This window comes from Marmota flaviventris, chromosome 13 (assembly GCF_047511675.1).
Source record: "Marmota flaviventris isolate mMarFla1 chromosome 13, mMarFla1.hap1, whole genome shotgun sequence".
Taxonomy (NCBI): domain Eukaryota; kingdom Metazoa; phylum Chordata; class Mammalia; order Rodentia; family Sciuridae; genus Marmota; species Marmota flaviventris.
Window position 1 is genome coordinate 77659238 of NC_092510.1, and position 23887 is coordinate 77683124.

The 23887-nt window shown below is 38.6% G+C and overlaps 1 protein-coding gene across 3 annotated transcripts in view; it reads left to right on the top strand.

Annotated features, from left to right (window-relative positions):
• Slc44a1 (solute carrier family 44 member 1) overlaps positions 1 to 23887 on the top strand; it is a 186160-nt gene that overhangs the window by 45513 nt on the left and 116760 nt on the right. For all 3 annotated transcript variants that reach the window (XM_027942967.3, XM_027942968.3, XM_027942969.3), the window contains exons 2-3: positions 1995 to 2084; positions 12392 to 12534. In XM_027942967.3, coding sequence (XP_027798768.1) covers positions 1995 to 2084; positions 12392 to 12534 — 233 coding nt within the window. The remainder of the gene's footprint in view (positions 1 to 1994; positions 2085 to 12391; positions 12535 to 23887) is intronic.

Here is a 23887-nt window from a genome sequence, read left to right on the forward strand (position 1 = left end):
AATTTCAAAAACAGTGTCCAAATTCTGTATGTGAGTAGTTTTACTAGAATGGGCATTATTCAAGACTGAAATTATTTAATACAAAGAAACATTCTTTGTTCACACTGTGAGCCACTGTCTTCCAAAATGCACACCACAATACCGGCATTCTTACTCAAACTTGAATAACACAGGGAATACTGTCAGATTATTTTACAGTTGTTTTTCTTATCATCACAAAAGTTGTCACAGAACTTCATTCCTGATCATAGATTTTTAGAGTTGGAAGGAACCCAAGAGATCCAGTCTAACTCCTTCCTGCCACCCAAGGGATAAAGTAATTTTTTTAAAGTCATGTAGATAGCTGATGTCGGAAGGAGGGAGAGATAAGTTCTGTGCATAATGCCACAGTTCTGCATTCCTTTGGAAAAAAACTGCCTACTCATTCTTGGATTTTTAACGCTAGTTAGAGTCTTGTGGCAAGGTTATTTTCCATGACTAACTAGTGTTCTTTTGTTTTCTCATGTGGGTGTCTGGGAACAAGCTCAGTGTTTTTGTTGCAACAATTGAACAGTGGAAGGTGGTAACAAGACACTTGTCTAGTTAACACTTTAGGTGTCGGCAGGAGAAAGTGGTTGGGAGCTCAGATTCTCTGTCCTCATTGTCAGTAAGGCAACTATTTTAATGTTGAGTTTCCTAAACTGGAGCCTGAATTCCCCCTAAAGTTTTATGAAGATTCTGTGAATATATATTTCAGGAAAATAATCTGTAGCTTTCGTGAGATTATCAAAAGATCTACGGTTTAAGACTATTGTTCTAGAAGAAGGGAGAACTATGCCAGTTGCATCCAAGCACTAATTGTAGGAGAGGCTTCCCTTATCTCCAGCCCCCTTGTGCCCCCTTCCTACTGACAAGCCTTCCACACAGCTTCCTGGATCTTTTCTTGGAAGCCACTGGAGGACTCCGGCTTCTTAATGCAGGAACATTCCCCAACTTTCTCAGGGCTACCTTCTCTGCTCTGTTTCCATGAGATGCTGTGAGACTCAGGGATGTTTGTTCATTAGAAAGCTCAGGGGTGTCACTTCAGATACATTTTGATTGAAAAGAATGTGTGAGCTGACCTGAGAACACAAGACTATTGCAAATAAGAGGGGGGGGAAATGCACTTGGAATTCCAATCAATATTTTGCAAATTAGCTTTCAGAATGCCTCCAGTTCTTTGGTTAGGGAATCTGTGTTTGATCTAGGAACTATTTAATATTTTCTAGGAACACAATGAAAGTCCGTGGATGCTTGTTCAGGAGTTGTCAGAAATATTGAATTTTTCCTTCTCAAATTTTATTTCACTTGGAAGAATCTACCCCTGAATAGCAATTCATTTTGATGGGAATTCTTCCCAGAAGAGAACATATAGAGAGCATGTTCTAATCTTTTTTTCTTTTTTTAAGTCCAGCATCTGGACACACAAAAGAAAAAGCTAGCACTAAGACTGAAGTTGGAAGAATTTGTTCATTTGTGAGTTTATTCATTTTAAAAAGCCTTTTCTGAGAACACATCATAAACACTTAGGAATCATGTTTGATGCTGGTAAATGAGGTGCCCTCTTCCCTTGCAAGGCTTGCAGTCTGCTGGGGATACAGCTTGACAACTAAGAATAACAGTTTAGCATGCTAAACACTCCAGCAGAGGTACCAAAAAAGCACTAATCTCATACTGTCCCTGGCCAGGAAGTGGCGTGGGAGTGGAGCCAGTGGAGGGTCAGCTGAGGAGGTTAGGGTGAGTTTCTCTAAAGAGGTGACTGTTGAGTTGTGTAAACTTGTCTGGCTAAGAAGAGAACTAGGTATATGATGATATATTTGTGCCCTTCCCACTTTTTTGGTATACTGGGATTGAACCCAGGGTCTTGTGCCTGGTAGGCAAATGTTCTATCACTGAGCTACATCCCCAGTCCTGCCTTTCCAATTTTAACTAAACTTAACATTGACCAGGCTCTCTTATTTTATGTTTTCAATTAGAGTTCCAAAAGAGAATGGAAGCCACTGGAGGACCGTAGCTGCACAGACATACCATGGCTGCTGCTCTTTATCCTCTTCTGCATTGGGATGGTAAGGAAACTCACAAATGATCCAAACCCACGCTTGTAATCCCAGGCAACATGGGGAGTTGGTTTGAGAGGGAACTTGTTATATATGTGTGCGTGTATGGGTTTTGTCCCTTTTGTATTGCTTATAATTGGAGGGACTAAGATACCATTTAAGCAGGCTATTTCCCCCTCAAAACAGTTCTTTGGTATCTAGTAACCCTTGATTGATTGATTGATTGATAGTTTTTTTTTCTTTTAATGAAAAGTGAGATCAAAACCAAGGAGCAACTGGGACACTTCTCTCATTTGCTAGATCATTTCAGAAGGCCAGAGCATTTGACCTAAGTTTCTATGAACTGTGATCTTGACCGAGTGGTGAACAGATCATCCGTGGCCCTGGAACTGAGAATCCTGAGGATTTACTCCACCCATTTACATAAGCCTGAGTGTTATCTTTTTGGACGAATCAGTTCTCTCAGAGGCTTGATGTTCCTTTGTAGAAAAGTAGATGTGTTACTAGATGATATCTATAGTACTTCCAGTTCTGACATTTTTAGTTCCTTCTGGTTAGGTGGTTCCCCACTGCTTCTTTCTCCTTCAGACTATGAGAGGCCCCTGCAGCCTACTGTATAATGAGTGCATTTCTCAGTGGAAGATCAAGAGACCTGGTGATTTTCCAATGGGATGGGGAGCACAGTCCCTGGTGCATGGTGCTGGGTGTGTGGTTATTTGGTGACATTCCACTCTGCCTTGCCAGGGTGCCTGACGCAGACTTTCTTGGCTTTGGAGTCACTGCCAATGTGCTGGGTTGGTAAAAAGACAAACACCTGTTTTAGAGCTGTTTAGAAAGGACTTGGAAGTCCTCACCTGGTCCATCATCTGTACTTTATAGATTAAAACATCAAATCCAGAAATGGAAACGTCTATCCCCAGGCAACACAGCTAGTTAATGGCAGAGCTGGGAACAAAGCCTGGTCTCTATTGGGGCCAGTGCTCTTTTCTACCTCCTTTTCCTGCTTGTGGAGGGGACAGAGTAGATAACAGTATTGCTCTCTTTCATAGTATTTTGCTACTCAAAATGCAAATACACTTCCTCAGGCAGCCTTTGTCTTACTCAAGTATATTTTCTTTTTTTAATATTTATTATATTTTTTAGGTGTAGATGGGCACAACACAATGCCTTTATTTTTATATGGTGCTGAGGATCGAACCCGGGTCCTACCCGTGCTAGGCGAGCGCTCTACCGCTGAGCCACAATCCCAGACCTCAAGTATATTTTCAACTCTCTTTCCATACTTTTATGAAGACCTTTGAAAATTATCTCTTATTCTGTGTCTCTCCATAACAAATGCCATCTGTGAATCACAGAACAACTGTAATCTTGGCCAGTGGTCACATTATAGGTACCAGTTCTGCCCGTGAACCAAGGAAAAGAAAGTAAATTTTAATGAGATATAAGAAATTCAACAAAGTAAGAAGTGTTTAATTTAAACATAAAAGTGCAGGTTCTCCAAAAGAAAGATATTTAGAAAGGGTCAAAATATCCATTTCCTAACTTATGATGTATGGGATACTGTTCAAGAGTTTACTTAATGGAATAGCATTGTAAGGAAATGGCAACTGAAATGCAGTATGCACAAATATTTCATGTAGATGTGGAGAAGATTCTTTGTTAACAGAATTAGTCCATAGCCTTTCCTCACCCCCTAATGCAACCCTGGGACAAATAGCAGCTGACCTTTCAAAATTATGTTTATAAAAACATGTACCATGCCACCCAAGGTGCTTCTGATTTTCTGTGCTAAAATAGCTCAGGAAAGTGCAGTCATTAATGTTAATAGACTGATTTGGGAGTGACTTGAGACTAAGGAGTTATTTGTTTACTGAAACGTTTTAATGCAATGGTAATTAATATAATGTTGATTTTAGTGTGATGGTAATTAAGACCCACTGTGTGTACTTTTAAATGCCAGGCATAGCATCATTTGTTTGGGAATGATTTTTTGAATAGATTACTTTTATATGATTCAGATAACAACAAATTTTGCCATATAGAAACTGAAGAAATTGCCATGTTCTGTTGCCCATTATACTGGCATAGCAGAGGTTCAAAGTTTTTTTGGTTTTTGTCTTCTGAGTATTTGTTTTATGTTTTCTTTAGAAGATTTTTGCACCCATGGAGTTCTTTCTCTACTACAGGTTGAATGTCTCTTGTCACAAATGCTTGGGACCAGAGTGTTTGAGGTTTTAGATTTTTTTTTTTAATTTTGGAACATTTGCATATACATAATGAGGTATCTTGGGGATGGGACCCACGTCTAAACATGAAATTTACTTTTGTTTCATATATACCTTATGCATATATCCTGAGGTAACTTAAAATTTTTTTGTTGATGATAGACCTTTATTTATTCATTTATTTATATATGGTGCTGAGAATCGAACCCAGTGCCTCACATGCTAGGCAAGGGCTCTACCACTGAGCCACAACCCCAGCCCCTAGCCTGAGGTAATTTTATACATTATTTCAGTATACTTGCATTTGGGCTGCAGCGCATCACACTAAGTTATTTGTGGAGTTTTCCACTTGCGGCTCATATTGGCACCGAGAAAGTTTCTGATTTGGGCGCATTTCAGATTTCAGATTTTCAGATTAGGGATGCTCGCCCTGTATTTTTAAAAGAAACCTTCTCTACAGATTTTTTGAGCATTGATTTATGCTCCACGCTTTCATATATGTGTTCATCTTGTTAAATTCTCCCAGTTACCTGGTGAAATAGGTTTTATCTCCAGCTTATAGATGAGGTGTACAGATGTGAAGCTTAGCTTGTCTAATAAGTGGCAAGGACAGAACACGACTGGAACTTTCTGAGTGTGTTCTTTTCACTGACTGCTCCACCTGCCTGCTTCCTTTACAGGCTACTTTTGTTACCTTGAAGCCTGATATTCAAACCATGTGTATGTTCTATTGTCTTTACCTGCAATTCTTTGCTCACTTCTTGGTACTCTCAAAAGCTAAAGCTCTTAAATATTTTAAATATTGTCATCTTTTACTCCTCTCTATCATTAAATCCTTATTTATACGCATTTATCTCCTCATTATTGATACTTTTTTTTTATTTCTTCCCTTAGTTTCAAGGATTTTCTATGCTTGAATTGTCTAGAATGTGGGGTGTTTTTCAAAATAAATTGGCATCAGACTTCTTGAGAGCTATCATCTCCCATGTTTGAACTTTCATCACAATTTTGAAAATAGTGGCCATATGCTTACCCTGCTCTAAAAAATTACAAGTAACGTTGCACTTCTAAATTTCTGTTTTCAATTAAGGTAGTAAACGAGTGGTTCTCAACCATAGCTGTGTGTTAGAATCAGCTGGAACACTAAAACACAAACAAAAACAAATTTCTTTCCTGGGACCCACCTCAATGATTATGATATAATCTCTGTGATTCTGGTGTTCAGCCAAGGTTGAAACCCTCTGTTATGGGCACTGATGAGCCACAGGAGTGTTGATAAGTGATTTGTCTAGGTTAGAAGTGTGGCCCTAGCAGCTACTGTTGAAGATGGAAGTAGGAAGAGGTTTTAGACAGGCCACTTTGGAGGCTGGGGCAACAGTAAAAGGTGAAAATTTTTAAATAAGGTAATGGTAAAGGAGAGAGAGAGAAATAAGACCAGTAACATCAATGGTTATTAATGTTGCAGGCAAATGAGAGACAGAGCAAGGGGGACTGTGAGGTTCTTGTGTTACGGGTTCAGTGTAGAGTTTTTCAGCTCAAATCCTACCCTATTTCCTCCTGGGTTCCCAACCATGGTTTTTATACACCTCAGGAGACAAGAGCTGCATGAATAAACAGTCACCCATGGGCACTTGATTATGCCCAGGGAAGCACTCCATGGTAAAAATGACTTGGACCCTGTGGGCTAAATCCTTCCCATCTGGGACAGTCTTACTTCATTCTCAGAGTAATGTATATCAGGGAAGAGAAGAGAGGAAGAGAAAAGGGAGAGCTACACTGGCTCAGATCAGCTTATGCCACAAAGGCAGGAAAGAGAGGAGGCTGGATGGCTCTAACAGGAGTGCCTCCATGGAAAGTGTCGTCCCTGCTCACCAGCGGCTAGACATTATTTTTAGCACCAGACACAGACGCTTAATACTCGCAACTATTCAATGCTGCATACACTATTGTTATCACTTTCCCCATTTTATAGATTAGGAAACAGAAGTACAGAGATATATTCAATATGTTCAATAACTTATTTAAGATTTCACAGTGGTACCTCTGACCCCAGGGAAGAAGAAAAAGTCATCAAAGGTAAACTTTATACTTTATTGCCTAGAATCAAGAACAACAGAAAAAGTTGTTCAGCACATGGTTCTGTAGGACACAGTAATCTTATGTGCCAATAAGCTGTGGTCTCACAATGTCTCAAACTCTGACCAAGTAGCTAAACATTACTCCTCCCTCTACTGTGGAGTTGGGAAGCTAGGATGAGGGGCAGAAGGATGGAGAGAAGAAACCAAAGAGTCCTCCCACTTTAAATCTTGCATGTGGAGACTAGCAGATAATGCTGCTACTAATGGATATAAAGTATATATTGGAAAGGGAAGTGGTTTGGGGAAGTGTGGAATCAGAATATATGGAATGGGCATAATAGAAGTTGTGGGTAAGGATAAGATGGAAATGCAAAGTTGGAATTTTAGGCAGTGATCTGAATGGGAGCCGGGTGTAGGAGACATTGCATAGGTTGGTCCTTCAGACTGCTTTCAAGGACCTTTTTATTTTATAGCATTAGTCTAGTTCCTGGGGCATGATGTTTCTACCTCATTAACCATGGTTGAGCATGCAGCAGATAGAGAGAGATTCATTGCAATATTTAGTTCACCTGTTTGATGGTCTGTTCTTAGCCAGAATCATCGAATACAAAGAACAGCATGCCAAGAATTACCCTAAGGTTGCTTGATCAGGTAACTACTCATTTTTTGTTAAGTCCATTTCTTGTTTAAAAAATTGTGGTAAAACATACCTAATGTACAATTTGTCATTTTAACCACATTTGCATATATAGTTCAGTTAAAAACATTTGGTTTTAATCTACTCTTTATTTTTTTTCTCAGTCACAGTAGTAAACCAAATGAGTTTATATTTCTCCCTGCAAGAATACTCTTAAAATTCTAACTTTTTTCTGCTTTCCCATAGAATCATAGAATTTTGAATGAGGAAGGATTTAAGAGATTAGCCTAGTCTAATGGTTGGGACCAGTAAGGAAGTGGGCTTGGAGAATTCAAAGCTAACCTGCCCAGGCTCAAAAGTTGTAGTAGTGGCAAAGCCAGGATCAGATACCAGTATTCCTTGTCTGTGTTTTATTCATTGTTCTAGCTGTCTGTGAAACTGAGCCTCTGATTTTGCTTCTACATGCCCCATTATTTTCTTTCTTTTTTTTAATTTTTATTTTTGTGTGTGTGTGTGTGTGTGTGTTGCTGAGAATTGAATTCAGGGCCTAGTGCATGTGAGGCAAGCACTCTACCAACTGAACTATATCCCCAGCCCCCATTATTATTATTATTATTATTTTTTGATTGAGAACATTTCATTGCTTTTAGGACTTTTTTTGAGGGGTGGGGTGGGGGTGGGGCTAAGGATTGAACCCAGGGGCACTTAACCAATGAGTCACAACCCCAGCCCTTTTTTATTTTTTATTTTTTGAGTCGGGGGTCTAAGTTGCTTAGGGCCTCACTGAGTTGCTGAGGCTGGCTTTGAACTTGCAATCCTCCTGACTCAGTCTCCTGAGTTGTTGGAATCACAAGCATGCACCACTGTGCCCATCTGCTTTTAGGACCTTTAGGGTGAGACTTACATTTGTTTGTGCTCAATAAATGCTCATTGAGTGGACATTTCCTAGATTTATTTTTATTTGTTTATTTATTTGTCTCTTTTCTCTTTCTTAGAGTAATAAATTATATTATACTTTAAAGGAGTTCAGAAATTTGGCACCCTGGCTAAAGTTTTAAGTTTATTTTTTTAGTGTGTTTACAGAGATATTAGTTCTGCACCAGGCCTTCAGCTTTTGTCTATCTCCTGGGTCCTAATAGCCTTTCTTGTCTCAGGATTCTCAGAAGAGGAGAAACAGAAAACAAGTGCTACCCTAAGTTTAAAGTTATTAAGAGATTGACCCCAAGCATTGATTGAGATATGGGACATAAATGAGGTGGTTTTTAACAGAGAGATAGTCAAGAAATGTTTTCCTTAACTCCTGGGAGACAGCTATAACCATAACTCATTTCCCCTCATTATTTTGAAACATTTTGTTATATTCACATACTACCTCTACCCTCCATACATTATTTTTATTGTCTCCCTACCCCCCAAAACTGAGGCCATCCACCTTTCTCAGTTGTCTAGTAGAAGCTCTAGGTGTGAGTTGGGCACACTGGTACTTGCCTGAAATCCCAGTGACTCCACACGCTGAGGCAGGAGGATCACAAGTTTGAGTCCACCCAGGACAATTTAGTGAGGCCCTGTCTCAAAATAAAACAAAAAGTAAAAAGGGCTTGGGGTTTAGCTCACTGGTAGAATGCCCCTGAACTCAATCTCAATACTAAAAAAGAAGCTCCAAGCGTGAAATTCAAACATGCTTGTGAAATTAAAGTGTATCCTATTTTTTCTTCCTTTTCCCTTCCTCCCTTCCTTTTTCCTTAACTCTTCCTCCCCACCCCCTTTCTCTAGTACTGAAAGAAACTAAGCAAAAACTCTTACTTAAGTAGAACTAGACCTTGTGATGTGAAGGGAAAATGAGCACAGTTTGTTAATTAGCAAATTGTCTTTCTTCCACTTGGGCAGTAAGTACTTACTAGTTGCCGGGTCTTGCCCATCACCCCATCTCCCCATCTCCCCATCGCCCTTGTATGTCTTTATCTGATTCCAGTTGCCTCCTGTGAGTGGATTTTTCTGCTCTTCCTCTCTCCCTTAAAATAATAGTCCTGAAAGCACTTCAGCAGCTCAGTCATTTTAAGATTTTAGCCATGGTTCTCTTCCTTACTAATAGGCTTACTTTCTCTCTAGTGATTGCTTTCTATTCCATGCTTATAAAAGCTTTCCTTACCCTCCTCATCATTTGCTTCATTAATGTGATTTCACTCTGTTGGAAGCCTTTTCCCTCCCCTCTCTGTGGAGCCATTAAATTATTGAGTGTATTTTATAAAGTTTCTCTCACCATGTTTTAATTTCATGTACTGTATTTTTTCTCTTCTGAAACGATATTGCTTCCTGCATTTGGGTTTTAGCATTTTTCTTTTTAAGGAGATTGTAATTTTAATTGTATGTGGCCTAGTTCCCCATTGTCATTGCTTGTGCTGTAGAGGAAGTCCCTAGGATAATAGTCATGGTTTCTTACCATCTTATTAGCTTTCTATTTCCCTTTCTTCTCCACCTTCAACTTCTCACCCTCTCTATTCTAATGTTTCTGGAAGCTACTAAGAAGTTTAAATGACCTATACGAAAATATGTCAGTGTCCCATTTTAGCATATATATGTAACATTTATAATTTATGCCCTGCCTACATCCTGGAGGGATGTGAGGTAGCTTATGATAAAGAAAAATATCCACATGTCCAACAGTACTGTTAAAAATAGTCAGAAAGGGAAACCAGAAACTGTTTGAAGAATATCTAACAACATACTTATCAAACATAAAAAACAATTCCTATAAGAAGTAAAAGAAGTTTACTTATGTAATATCTTTGCTATTCAAGAGTAGTAATCAAAGAATATTAATTGTGGACTGAGTAGTTTGTGTAGCAATAAAATTACTGATATTGTTTTTCACCTTTTCTCCCTAGAAATTTTTGCTCTAAAATAGAGAAGCCAAGGGACTTTTGTTAGTCTCCAGTTACCATTCGTAACCCCCTTAATCTGATTTCCCCATTCAAATTTACCATGAACAGCTGCCATTTATTGATCACCTGCCATGCAGTAGAATTCAGCTAGGGATTGGGTATATGTTACTTCATTTAGTGCTCATCATTAGGCTGCAGGGTAAATGGTATTGCTCAGTGTTGGAGATGTAGAGAGAGCAGAGTCTAAGTAGGAAATTGGTAGTAGGAAATCACAGGTAGTAAGGAAATGGTGGAAAGAATTTGAATTCATTGTTTCTAAATCCTAAGTCCATTCCTTTTCTATTACTCTGATGCTTCTTACTAAAGAAATAATTGGAAAGTGTGTTAGTATTCTGGAATTATAACGAATATCTGAGATAATCAACAGATAAAGAAAAAGATTTGTTTTGACTCATAGTTTTGGAGGTTTCATTCCTTGATTGGCTGGCTGTGTGCTTCTGGAACTATACTGGCACCTCATGGTGGGAACATGTGGCAGAGTAACAGGAAGGAAAGGAAAGGTCTGGGGTCACACAGGGCACTTCTTCAGTAGCCTCAAGCCCTCCTACTAAGCCCACCTCTTAAAGGTTCTACCACCTCCCAGTAGCATCATGGGACAGGGACCAGGACTTTAACACAAGGACTTGATTAACACCGCTGGGACTGACTGCCCTTGGTGTCCTTGGAGGAGTCAAGAGAGAGGGAGGCAGGCAACAGGGGAGTATAAGTACTGACCAGCTATGCCTAAACTGGTGCTAGCCATTAGTTGCTGCTTTGAGACAGAAGGGTATTAACATGTATTGAGACATACACTTTACATATACAATCTCATGTGATTCTCTTAATAGTCCTTGCGGTAAGTAGTTTTAGCCCTAACTTATAAGTGGGTAAACCAAGGCACAGAGCATTAAGCAAGTTTGTCCAATATTACACAAGTAGGAAATGAAGTCATCAGTATTTCATCAATAACACAGGTTTATCTATCTAGCCCCAAAGCCCATAATCTTTCCCATATAGCATTTACTCATTTCTAATAACATTAATAGCTAATATTCATTGAGCTCTTCCTATATGTCTGGCAGATTTCTTACCACATAAGGTTGTGTCATTTATCTTTACCACAGCCCGATGAACTATTTACTCTTTGTCTCCATTTTAAGGGAACTAACTTGAGACAGATCCTTGGCCAGGATCTGAGAACCAGAGAATAGCAAATCAGGGAGTCTACTTTCTCACAAAGTGTAGTTGTAAGAAGTTTCTTTTGACAAGAGCTACACTCATGACTCTTCTCTCTCACTTCCCTTACCTGCACAATGAAAGTAGAAGGGTTTTGTTTAGTTTTTTAGGTAAGTATACTTACAGGGGGAAATACAGTTTGAGGAGTGTGTATGTGCGCATAGTGTTTACCACTGTGGCCTGAGATCTAGCAGCACTACTTAGATAAGTACTGCTCCTAATAGCTGGCAGTGATGATCTCTGCCTTCCTAGCCACTCTACTGAAGATAACAAAAACTTACCCTTTTAATGACCAGGTTGCACAAAATTTCTTAACCCCAATCTTTCCCCACAGTATAACCAGTTCATCAGCAGTGATTCCCCTCACTTCTGCTTCCTATGCCCAGTAATCTGCTGTTGAGTGTAGGCTTTTACTGCTTTATTTTGGTCAGCGCATGCCTGACTTAGCAAGCATGATGTGGTTCTGAAGTTTCTCCCCTTTGCCCTTGGTACTGGGATAAAGCGTATTCCCACAAGATGAAGTGACCCTTGCAGTACACAAAGCCAGTGCCTCACTTACTGTCATTCAGTCTCTAATATGAAGGGCTTGGCAGTGCTTGGTGATGGAGTTCTTTGGCTTGTATACAGCTTTAGTGCACAAAGGAAACAAAAAAAGTCTTGTGTGCACTGAAGTGAGAATGATTCAAAACCCACATACCTATTTTTTTGGATTTTTAACAATTTATCCTTTGCTATTATTCATTTAATAGAATCCCTTTACACCCAAATAAAACAAAAGAATGAACAAAGCTGGGTTTGATTCTGTGCTCTCATCTTTATTGGATTCTATGGGCTTAGGTAACTCATTTAACTTCTCTTGGCCTCAGTTTCTTCATCATGGGGATTAGAGATAATGTGTGATAAATACCTAGGACAGAGCCTGGCATTGAGCAGGTGTTCAACATAGAGAGGCTGTCATTATTATTATAAATGCAAAGATGAGCTAATGATGTGAAAGCTTGGGATTTGTTTTGTTATGGTAGTAAATAGTATTTCCCTGTGGACTTCTTTGTGCTGCTCATATGCAATCCAAGGAAAACAGTGGAATAGTGTTTGCAATGAGGAAAGATAGCGCTTTGTTCCCTTCAGCAGACAAAAGAAACTCATTATCGTATCAAGTAGTGACTGTTGGTATTGAAATGGTTTATTTGTGTGTGTTTTTTTTCTGTTTCTTTCCTAGGGATTTATATGTGGCTTTTCAGTAGCAACAGGTGCAGCAGCGAGACTAGTGTCAGGATACGACAGCTATGGAAATATCTGTGGGCAGAAAAATGCAAAATTGGAAGGAATACCATACAGTGGCATGGACCACACCCAACGGAAGTGAGTAGACTGTTGCTGAATGATGAACACTGTGGAAACTTTAAAGGAGGCACAGAGAAAATCCTGCTTTTTTTTTTTTACGCAGAAAATAACATTATTTTTCTTTTTAAGATTATACTGGATGGGAGATAGGGATAATAATAGATATTGAAAAATTAAAGTTATAAAGTTACATTTTGTGATGCATCATTTATAGGTACGCATCACTTTCCAATTTTATAAAAGATACATTTTCCTTGTCAAACTGTGAAATTTGTTTTGGGTCCTCAATATTCATCTTTTGGGTTTCATGAGATTGCTTATTTAATTGCTTTTTTCCTTCAAAAGCACTACTATTTAATATTTAATGTCCGGGGAAAATATATTTCATCTAATATATTTTATGTATGATGCCAATGTAATTGTTCAAACTGTGTATTTATACCCCATCAAAATTTATTAGAATTTTTTTCCAGTATCAAACCATATCTTCAGAATTAACAAAACTAATTATAAGGTAACCAGGCTAATCCGTCTAATACACTTTATAGGAAAAGGCTAAACAGATAAAAACATTTTTAAAGCTACATCAGTTCTTTCTAGTAAGATAATTTGTAATACCTATTTATTGTTATATAAATCTATGGTTAAAATTTGATCTCTCTGTATAAGATTAATTTGATAATTTTGCAGACTTGAAGAAATTCAAATAACTATTTCTCAGAGATACTCTTCCCTTAAATGAAGGAGAGAGAATGCAGCTCAAGTAAACAAAATTTCAGTAATAATAATGAATATTTGTATAGCATGCCAGAGTGGACAAGCATATGCCCCCCCTGTGAGGTAGATCTAACAGAGGCTTAGGGAGACTGAAGTGCCTTTTCTGAGGCCATGTGGCTGGTGGGCAGTAGAATATCCAGAACAGACTATGAGCTTCTCTCTTAATAGGCACCTGCATCACATAAGAGAAGCAAAAATTAGACTTGAAGTAATTTGGAAGATTGCTTAATTTTTTCTTCTTTATGATTGCTCCTTGAATTTAACACAAATTTTAGATCTTGTGTTATTTCTTCTAGCAAAAGTATCCATATCTCTTTTGTTTACTTTTTATCTTGAAATAATTTTAGACTCAATAGACATTGCAAAAGCAGTAGAGTTTCATTTTTTTATTATTTTTTTATGTAGCATGTATGCAGTAAAATATTGCTTAATTCTTTAATGCTGTTGACATGTCCCAAATATAAAATTAGGTAATTGAGGAGATGAGAAGCAAAAGGTTCTCCTCTATTGGGTGCACTGCTCACAAGGGTTGTAATCATTTTTATGGCTCTCTTGGTAACTTGCTAATGACTGTGAGCATATCCTTATGGTAAGGTTTGTGTAAATGCCACTCTTCACATTTAACCTTATTGTGGTTCCTCAGACCATGGAAGAGATTTCAAATCCTTGGGTTATTCTATGTACACTTTGGCCTCTTGTAAAGAGGAACTGCATATTATTCTGAGAAAGTGGCTACTCTTCCCTGAATGCTTATCTTCATTGAGAGCCATTCATGTATAACTTTAAGGAGTATAATTTTTCAACTGTAGCTATTCTTTAGCTCATATATACATGTTTAAAATTTATTTTCCATCTCTGATTACCTTTTCTGCATTATAAGCTTTGTAGTGCTATCCCACTTAAGTATTTCTGTCTATAAATGGCAATTATTGTCAATGAATGGTAAATTTTTGAACATTCCTTTTGTGGATAAATCTACAGTATTTGGATTTGGAAAGTGAAAGAAAGGTAGTAGCCTTCATTTTTATTATCTTTATTTCATCCTCCTCTTTCTCCTGTCAAATGCATTGATTTCCTTCTTTTACCACTCATTTCCTTATACGTCTTTTATGAATTCCACACCCATCTGTAGCTCTAGAGTGTTTTTATACCTGTTTCTCTGCTTGGTCACTTTCTCTCATCCTTGATCTCCTCAGCCTCTGTTGTATTACCTAATGCCTACTTGAACCTCCATACATATTTGTTGAATAAATCAACAGATGAGTCCTCTAAAGTCTTGGGTAAGGCTAATTCTCTATTTCATAAGTTTTGCTTCCTTTGTTAAGAAAAAAAAATTCTTCTGTTTTTTCCTGTAGCTAAATTCTACTGATCTTCAGCTTTCAGCAAAATGTCACTTTCAAAGAGGTCTTCTTTGATCTCAGAATTTAAGCATTGTGTCCTATAATATGTGCAGTTATACATTGATTGTTCCATGGAGGGTTGGATGTACATAAGTCTCTCTTAAGTGCCAAGAGAGAAGCATCTCTTATTCACTACTGTATCCCCAGGGCACATCTCAAAGCCTGAATGTAGTAGGCACCCAGTTAAATGCTTGCTGAATGAGAAAATAAATCTACTTCAGCAGTGTTCTAAGAAGTGAATAACTGAGTTTGAGGATCTGAATATTTTGAGATTATTAATGCATATTGCAGAATGGATTTCCATAAAAAACGGTTCCATTTACATTCCCACCAACAGTGTCTGAGATTACTTTATTTTTACTGGTATTATTAGTTTTTATTCTTTACTGTTTTGGTAGACCAAAGAATGGTGCTTTATAGTTTTAATTTGCATGTGTTTGATTATTAATGAGTGTGAACCCCCCACCCCCACCATGTGTTTGTTAGCCTCTCATGAAAACGGTTGTGCAAGCATATCTATTCTTGGTCTTCTTATCTGTAATCTGCTCCATCCTTTATGCTGTGATAGGATTAAGTTCTTTAAAACAGGGCTTTTATTTTGTCATTTCCTTGTTCAAAAGCCTTTGCCTTCTATTTGCTGTCTGTAGTATCAAAGATGAGCCCGCTCAGCCCCCACCATTTCAGGCCTTCTGCGATCTGGACCCATTTCACCTCTCCAGCCCTCTCTCACTGTTCCTCAGTGTGTGTTATTATTGCCCATGACCTTCAGTTAATTCTACCTCTGTGGTATTCCTTCTGCCTGTCTGCCAATCTGGGTCTTTGAAACACAATGGGACTCACAACTCACCTTATTATCAAATGTTTCAAAACTAACCTTATACCATAGTGAGTTTTCTTTACTTTGATTACCTGAACTTTCCTATCTCATACTGGTTATTCTATTGCCTTCAATTTGCTCTCTAATTATTCTGTGTTTCTCATCTGTCTGTATTAATTATTGGTTGCTAGGTAACCATATTACCATAAACTTAGTGGCTTTAAACAAGAAGCATTTCTCATCTCAGCTTCAGAATCTAGATATGGCTTGCCTTGGTCTTCAACCTTCCATAGCTTACTCAGGGCTGTAGTCAGTGGTTCATTTGGGGTCAGTCAGGGTCAGAGTGTCACCTGAGGCTCAGGGGGAGAAGGCTTCCCTTCCAGGTACAAGTGGTTGCTGGCAGCATACAGTTCCTTGAGGATTGCTGGACTTGCTGGCTGCCACTGGAGGTCCCCCTTCAGGTGTAGGCCACCTGGATGGGCAGTTTGCCCCATCAGAGCCAACAGTGAGAGCATCTGTAGAGAGTCTGCTAGAAAAATGGGAGTTACAGTCCTACGTAGTGTAATCACAGAAGTGATATCCGTCCCTCTTTGCCATATTCTACTGATTAGAAGCAAACTCAAGGAAGAGAGGATGACTCAAGGGCACAAACAATAAGACACAGGGATAATGGAGGCCTCTGAGAGTCTGTCACTCTGCTAACTCTGCTTCCTGAAACACCATATTTTCTTTAGCCCTCAGAGTTGAGCACCTAGGAGTTCCATAAGAAGGGCTTATTTAATTATAGTAATAAAGGAAGGAAGGTAATCAGGAGAGGAATCCAAAGGAGAACACCTTTGACCTATTTTAACCAGAATGTTTAAGATGCCAAGATGAATAAAAGAATTCTATTAGCATAAAGAAAAAGTAATATTTTCTTATCGTTCCGATGATAATGGGTTTTTTCCTCCAAGTAGTATTTTTGACGTGATAATACATTTGTTGCAGTGATAAGGATGCACAAAAAGACAGCAGACAATATTTTGTGAGATAATATGAAAACCTTAATTTCAAATAGATTAAGTTGATTTTTAAATTGGTTGCTTGAGATACTTAAAACTTTTCTGCATAGAAATAGTGCTTAGATATGGTTCTAAGGCTAAGTCAACTCAGAAAAGCTCATTTATATTAGAACCAAAAAGTGTCAGAGATTGAAGGAATCTTTAGATTATTTAATGTGCAAACTCCTTAAAGCATCCCATCAAGTATTTGTGAGTGCCAACTAAATCCTAAAATGAGAATGTCTTGCTTTGTAGCTGAGCTATTTTTTAATAATACTACTACAGAAGACAGGTAGGGTTTATAATCTTTTTTTTTGATGTTGAGGAATAGGGTGGTGGCAATATATTTTTGAACTCTGGCAATTCCGTAAAACATATCTATTCTGCCACATCTAGATCTACGATTTTTCAGGTCTATAACATATAAGCAACCTTACAGTGTATGTGTCAATTTTGAGACCAAAAATTATTATTACTCTTTTTTTTAATAAAGAAAAATGTTTATTTAGCTCACAATTTTGGAAGTTCAAGTTTCAAAATCAGGACTGTCCTCTAGTGAGAGCTTAATAGCAGATGGCGTCATGTTAGAGTGGGAGTAGGTGGGGGGAGCCCTTGTGGGAGTAAACTACCACATCTCGAAATGGGAAGCTAGAGAGTACTGTTATTATTAAAATTCTTCCTGTAGAGGAATCCCCCTGTCTTACATATCAGTTTGGACACGGAGTGGCGATGCTCCTATTTAGTTCTAATGCACCTGAATTAGTGGGATAAAGATCGTGCTGGGACAGAAGATCTATTGGTCTCTGGGGAGAGGATTGGGGCAGGGGTGGGGTATGCATTCCCATGTCCTGAGTTGGGAGAGGATATGGTGAGGTGGCATTGGCTTTTAGTGTGCACAGATCATTATAAAGCTGGGTGAGGCTGGGGAACTGCTTTTAATTGTTTTAATTTAATCACAATATTCTTATTAGAACTCTTCTCCATCTTGCAAATAATCCTAACAGAGTTTAGTGTTCACATTCTTTGTTACTCTAAGAAGTTCTCAATGTATTTTATTTGTATTGATTTGTACATAGAGGTTCTAAAGATAGATTTTTGCACAAATTTAATTTTTTCATTATATATTTTTTTTGTCTTTCCTCTGAGGAAGCCATTTAAAGTTCCAATCACTGGTAAAAGCTCTGTGGTCATAAAATGCCTCTCCCATTTCATATCCTCTGTGTTAACAGGACGTAGATGAACTAGAGGTCTGAGGAGGGTGATGGCATCCATGAATGAGTACAGTATCTATAAGGGAAGCATTTTATTTGACACCACTTTCAGTTTTCTTCATCATCTTAGGATGCCAAGTGAAAACAGAATTGGAGTGTGTTTTACTTCTTTTGTTCTCATTCTCATTGTAAGTTCACAGCTGAAAATATTTGTGCTGGGAGGCCCTTGGTATCATTGAGTGCCTGCATTTTACAAGTAAAAAAATCTGGGGTCTGGGAAACATGAGAGACATGAAAAAGATATAGTTTTTCCTCAGTGTCCACAGGCGAGTGGGACACACACACACACACACACACACAAATCAGTGGATGCTCAAGTCCTTTGTATAACCAGTATTTGCATGTTACCTACACACTCCTCCTGTATAATTTAAATCATCTCTAGACTACTTATAATGCCTGGTACAGTGTAAATAGCTATTATACAGTATTGTTTAGGGAATAATAACAATATTAAAAAGTCCATACATATTCAGTACAGATGCACTTTCTTTTCTAATATTCTCATTTCTCTGTTGGTTGAATGCACTGGCTCAGAACCCAGGGATCCAGAACCTATGGATCTGTAGGGCTGTCTGTAAGAACAGGCTGGCACTCCAGCCTCGCCCTCCATTGAGTGCTCTTTGTGTTAGTCTGCACTGTGCCTGGTGAACTGTACAGTGATCCTGGTTTCCCATCTTTTTTATTTTGGGGATCCTTTCCTGCCAGCTTTGGAGATGAAAGAAACTTATGGGAACATGGAGAGAAAAAAGGGCAGGTTATATAAATTGATAAAGTTATAACTAAAGAGACTTTGAAAGAACCACAGCACCTCTCAATCTGTGAAGGCTTTGAATAATTTGAAGGCTATCTTGTCTCTTTCTATCTCTGTCAGATAAAGAATATGAATAGTTATGATGAACTACATTATTCTCATTTCATATTTTTTATCATTTGTATGTTTTAAATATTTACTAAAAAACACCTAATTTAAAACTGATAGTGGGTTTTGTTTTGTTTTTGGTAAGACAGTTGATTGGCTTGAACAGTGGGGTTGTTTTAGAGAAACTCTTCATTTTTATAATCTTCGTGGGTACAGTATAGATAGGACTTTTGTGATCATTGATCACCTTTAAAACTCAGAGTTCTGTAAGTTCAGTGTATCTGATTCAGTCTACCCTAGGATCACTGATTAGCTTACTAACTTATGTAAAGGGTTATTTAGGTGATTGATAGTGATATTGTACTAATAGGAAGAATGTATTCACTCTTTAAACAATTTCTAATTTCTGAGTTCTCCATGCCTATACCATGTCATATAACCACCTATTTTAGGGAAACCATTTTTCTTTGATTTGTCAATGTATAAAACATGCCTCTTTTGAAGAGTCACCAAATCTTATTGAGTGTTCATACCTCTCCATGTTTGAAAAAGAATTAAAAAAAATAATAATACAAATGAAATTTGCTAAATACTTGCTTTTAGGATCTCTTTATCAGCTAAGTATAGTTCTTTGTGTTTATGTGACTAGGACTTATTTCTGTGCCTTCTGATTTGACTGGAATTTCTATGTACTGAAGAAATATTCTTTACCATTCCTGGAAATTCTGCCTATCATTTTATTTAACCCTCAGAAAACATTAATTGAAAATTCAATTGTGTGCTGGAGACTTTTTTTTAGGGAAATATTTCCAGTTTTTTGTTTGTTTGTTCATTTTATTTTGGTTTTGTGGTGCTGGGGATACAACCCACAGTCTCATGCATGCTAGGCAGGCACTCCATCAACTACATCCTCAACCTAGAGACCTCTTCTAGTATTAATAAAATAGGAAAACAGCCAAAATGGTCAAAAAAAAATGGAATTTGTTTAAATTCACTCATTCACAACTATTTCTTGGCTGTCTTCTTTGTTTTAGGGACTTGAGATTATGTTTGCTCTCTAACTGAATCGGCACACTTTTATCTCATGGAAATTGTAATCTAATAGAGAAAGCAGGACTTCATAAACTCATCAGGTAATCACAGATTATTTCAGCTGAAGGAAGTCTTGTGAAGAGAGGTGTAAGGGTATAAGAGAGGCTACAATGGGAGGACCAGTCTGAGGCACTGTGGAGCCAGTAAAAATGATCTGTGGACGTATATCCAACAGCAGGAAGCCTCTGCATACATTATTAAGGGAACAGTAAGTTATAACACAGTAGAGGCAACTCGACTTTATTAATATATGTAAAAATGTACATGTCCTGGGGCTGGGGCTGGGGCTGAGCGGTAGACCACTCCTCTCACATGTGTCAGGCCCAGGGTTCGATGCTCAGCACCACATAAATAAAATAAAAAGGTATTGTGTCCACTTACAACTAAATAAATATTTTTAAAAATGTACATGTCCTTAGAAAAGTATGGAATGACATGTAAATGTTAACAGTGTGTTGAACTATTGAATCATAGATGGTTTTTCCTTTATATTTATCTCTTTTTTCTAAGTGTTCTACAATCAATATCTATTACTTGCATTAATGAAAAATATTAAAAAGAAATTTGTAGTCTCTGTCCTTGAAGAGCTTGTTCTGGTGAGGAAGACAGAATACAGAGATAAATGATGAAGGTGCAATGGGAACATCTTGTATCAGTGTCTGCTGAATGCTGGGTGACTCCATTTTCTTGGGTTCCTGACAGCAGGCTGGTGAGGAAAGAAATATAAGGCAATGTGATGGAAGGACTGGGACCACCATTAGTTTTCTATTGTTGCTGTAATAGATTACCACAAACTAAGCAACTTTTAAAACAATGAGGTTCTGTAAATCAGAAATATAAACAAGCACAGCTTAGCTGGTTCTTTGGCCCAGGTTTCATAGGCCCTGTTGTCAGGGCTGTAATTTTTTCTTGTGACTCTGGCAATGAATTGTCTTCCAGACTGCTTCAGATGTTGATAGTTCTGTTCCATGTGGCTGTAGGGCTGAGGTATGTTTCCTTGCCATCAGCTGGGAGTCATTCTCAGCTTCTGGGGTCGGCCTGAATATTCTCCAGCCTATTTTCTATGACTCATGACTCCTTTCCCCCTATAAATAGATTGTTTACCTATTTATATTTATCTGGGTATAAGAGTTGAGAGCACTTGAAAAGTTAGAAGGCACAAACCCTTCTTGTTCTTGAATCCCTCTGACTTTCTTTTTTCAGGGCAGCATCTTGATTATAGGTTATACATGTGGATTGAAGAGTCAGCCAGTAATTGGCAGCTGAGGGACAGTTTTAGGTGGTATTAGAGCCCCAGTTAAACAAGTTGAGGGTCAGGGCAAGGCTTGCATTCTGTACAGGAAAAGTCACACAGAGTTGGTCTAAGTGTTACCTGTAAATGATGAGACAGAAGCTGGCGAATGGATGGTCATGTGGACTGTTGGGCTGACAGATGGCTCCAGAGCCCACCTTCTAATGAGGATGGGATTCTGAGGAGAAGGCCAGGCCTGGATCTTGTTGGCTGAGGAACAACATGGTCTGAGTCTATAGGGTGGAATTCTTACAGGCCAGGTGAAGACTGGCTCACATGGGAAGGAGCTCCTGACTGTTGCATGGAGTTGTAGAAACACAGAAGATGGGAGGTGGTACATTCATCCCGTGTGCTGGTGCTGGAGTGCCGCAGTCTGGCTGGGCACAAATCACCGAGCCACCACAAAGCACTTGTATGTTCAAACAGGAAACTTTATTGCCGGAACTCTACCAGCACTCCACGCACACTCCCCAGGAACTCTCTCTGCTCTCCCCCAGGCTCCGGGCCTACTCCACTCGGACCCTGGAGAACTTCATGGGAACTCCAGAGTAGCTGGGCTGAGGCAGCAGGAACCACCCTATTCCCCACCCTATTGCCGTTAAGCAGGGGTCCATATACAACTGAATACACAGCTTAACATAACCATTATCATCTCAATGGCTCGCTGGTGTCACCTCTCAACCACTCCCTTCTAGCAGAATGCCATGCTCATCCCAACTCCGACTCCGCTGTGGCCCTCAACACTGGAGTTTGGCAAAGGTTCTACCCATATGTCATTGAGGCATATTCCTTAGAGCAGCCCAGGAGCTCATCTCTTGTTCCTATACTTAAGGACAATTTTGAGCAAATGGAGGTATTCTAAATCCTTTAGGATTTTGATCTTTACTTCAAGGGAAAACACCCTCTTCTCTGTCTCCTGTCAAACACTTTGATTCCAACATTAACTTAACCACCTCTTCTAGTTCAGCTTAATATGAGAAAGAGCAGCCTCCATAGATCCCTCCCGTGAACTTTCATTTGTGGGCTTCCACAATTACAAGCATTCAGGAACAGTAACATTTCTGACGTTCTAAACTGAAATTTAATGTATTATTTATGAAATTTTTTTCAAAACTTTCATTTTCTCTCATGGAAAATATTAGAAGTTATAAAAGAGCTAAATTTTCAGAAGGCAAATTTAAAGGAAGTATCTTTGGAACATATTTTTTGTTATATTTTGTGACCATACTACTCTTTAGTTTGAATTTTATCTCCTTATGAAAGTAACATCTGTACATCTATTGTAATTCTACTTCTAGGACAATACTTGCTAGCAATTTGAAAGATCCAGCTACATGCTTAGAAAATGCAGGAGTCAACAGTCAAAATGTTTTACAGATTCTAAATAGGGAGATGGAAAGTTACCTAATAGAATTAGATGATATGGATGCAGGTAGACAAGCTTGGGGCAATTGGGTATGTCTCTGTGCTGCCTGCTTAGGAGTGAATGTATACTTGCTATATCTAAGTTAGACAACTGATATACATTCTCAATCCAGAGTTTCAATATGTAGGTTATTTCCAAGTTAACTTAATACCTGCAAAGATTTTTTTAAAGTTTTTTTCATTGTACATAAGCTCATACATCATGATCTTTGTAGTACATAAGCTTATACATCATGATCTTTTGTAAGGGACCAGCGAACGACGGAGGAAGAGACCACCAAGAGACCAACAGCAAAAGGGGGTTTATTGAAGATCCAGCATGCTGGGGCTCTGTGCTCACTCAAGGAGGGAGAGCAGCCCAGAGCCCCGAGCAGGGGTTGAGCAGTGCTTAAGTACACTTTTTTAGGGAGGGCAGGGACTTTACATACATCACAGTCCCCTTTAACAAATCACCATACACCGCGGGAAAATCAAACAACAATTCTCAAACATGATTAGTACATTCATTGGCGGGAACAGGTCGGGCGGGGGTGATAGGTCAATCCTAAGGCGGGGTATACATTCAAACTGATTGGTTTAGGCCCTGAGGTGCCTACGTGCTGAACTGCACTGGGTCTAAGTTGTTAAACAACTAAGTGGTCAGGGGGGATTATCTAATGGGCAGTTCCTGGAATTGTCTTAACTGCCACAGGAATTTCAGGCTTTGAGTGTAGCTTAGAAACTTAACAATACCTGGTCCTTTACATTTTAACTCAGGCTTTGCAGCTTAGAAACTTTACTCTTTCACTTTGTAATACACTTTAGGTAATTATTAACCACTGTAAGTATGAATTTTACATTCATTGGTTCTTTACCTATTTATATTTATCTGGGTATAAGAGTTGAGAGCACTTGAAAAGTTAGAAGGCACATGGTTAACACCAGTTGCAAATTTAGGATTCCTTAGGACCACCTTCAGGTTCAGTAATTTGCTAGGAAGAAAGACTCACAGAACCCACTAAAAGCTATTATACTCCTGCTATGAGTTTAGAACGGGAGAAGATGCAGTTTAAAGTCAGCCAACAAAAGGGAGTCAGATACAGAGCTTCCAGTATTCACACTCTTGGAGAATAGAACCATGTGGAGTCAGAGCACCTTAATTTCCTGGCACTGATGTATAACAATCCACAGAGTATGGCCAACTAAGGAAGCTCAACTCGGCCCCAGTGTTCAGCATTTTTATTGGGACTTTTTAATGCCCTTGACTCGTCCCTATTCTCCAGCCCCTCCAGTCAATCTGATACCACATGTGATCCAGAACTCCTAGAATACCTAAGGCTGTTGGTCTTTCCAGAGTGGTCAACCCCTGCCCTACATACTATCTGATGTGGCCCGCCCTCACTAGGAATCACATTGT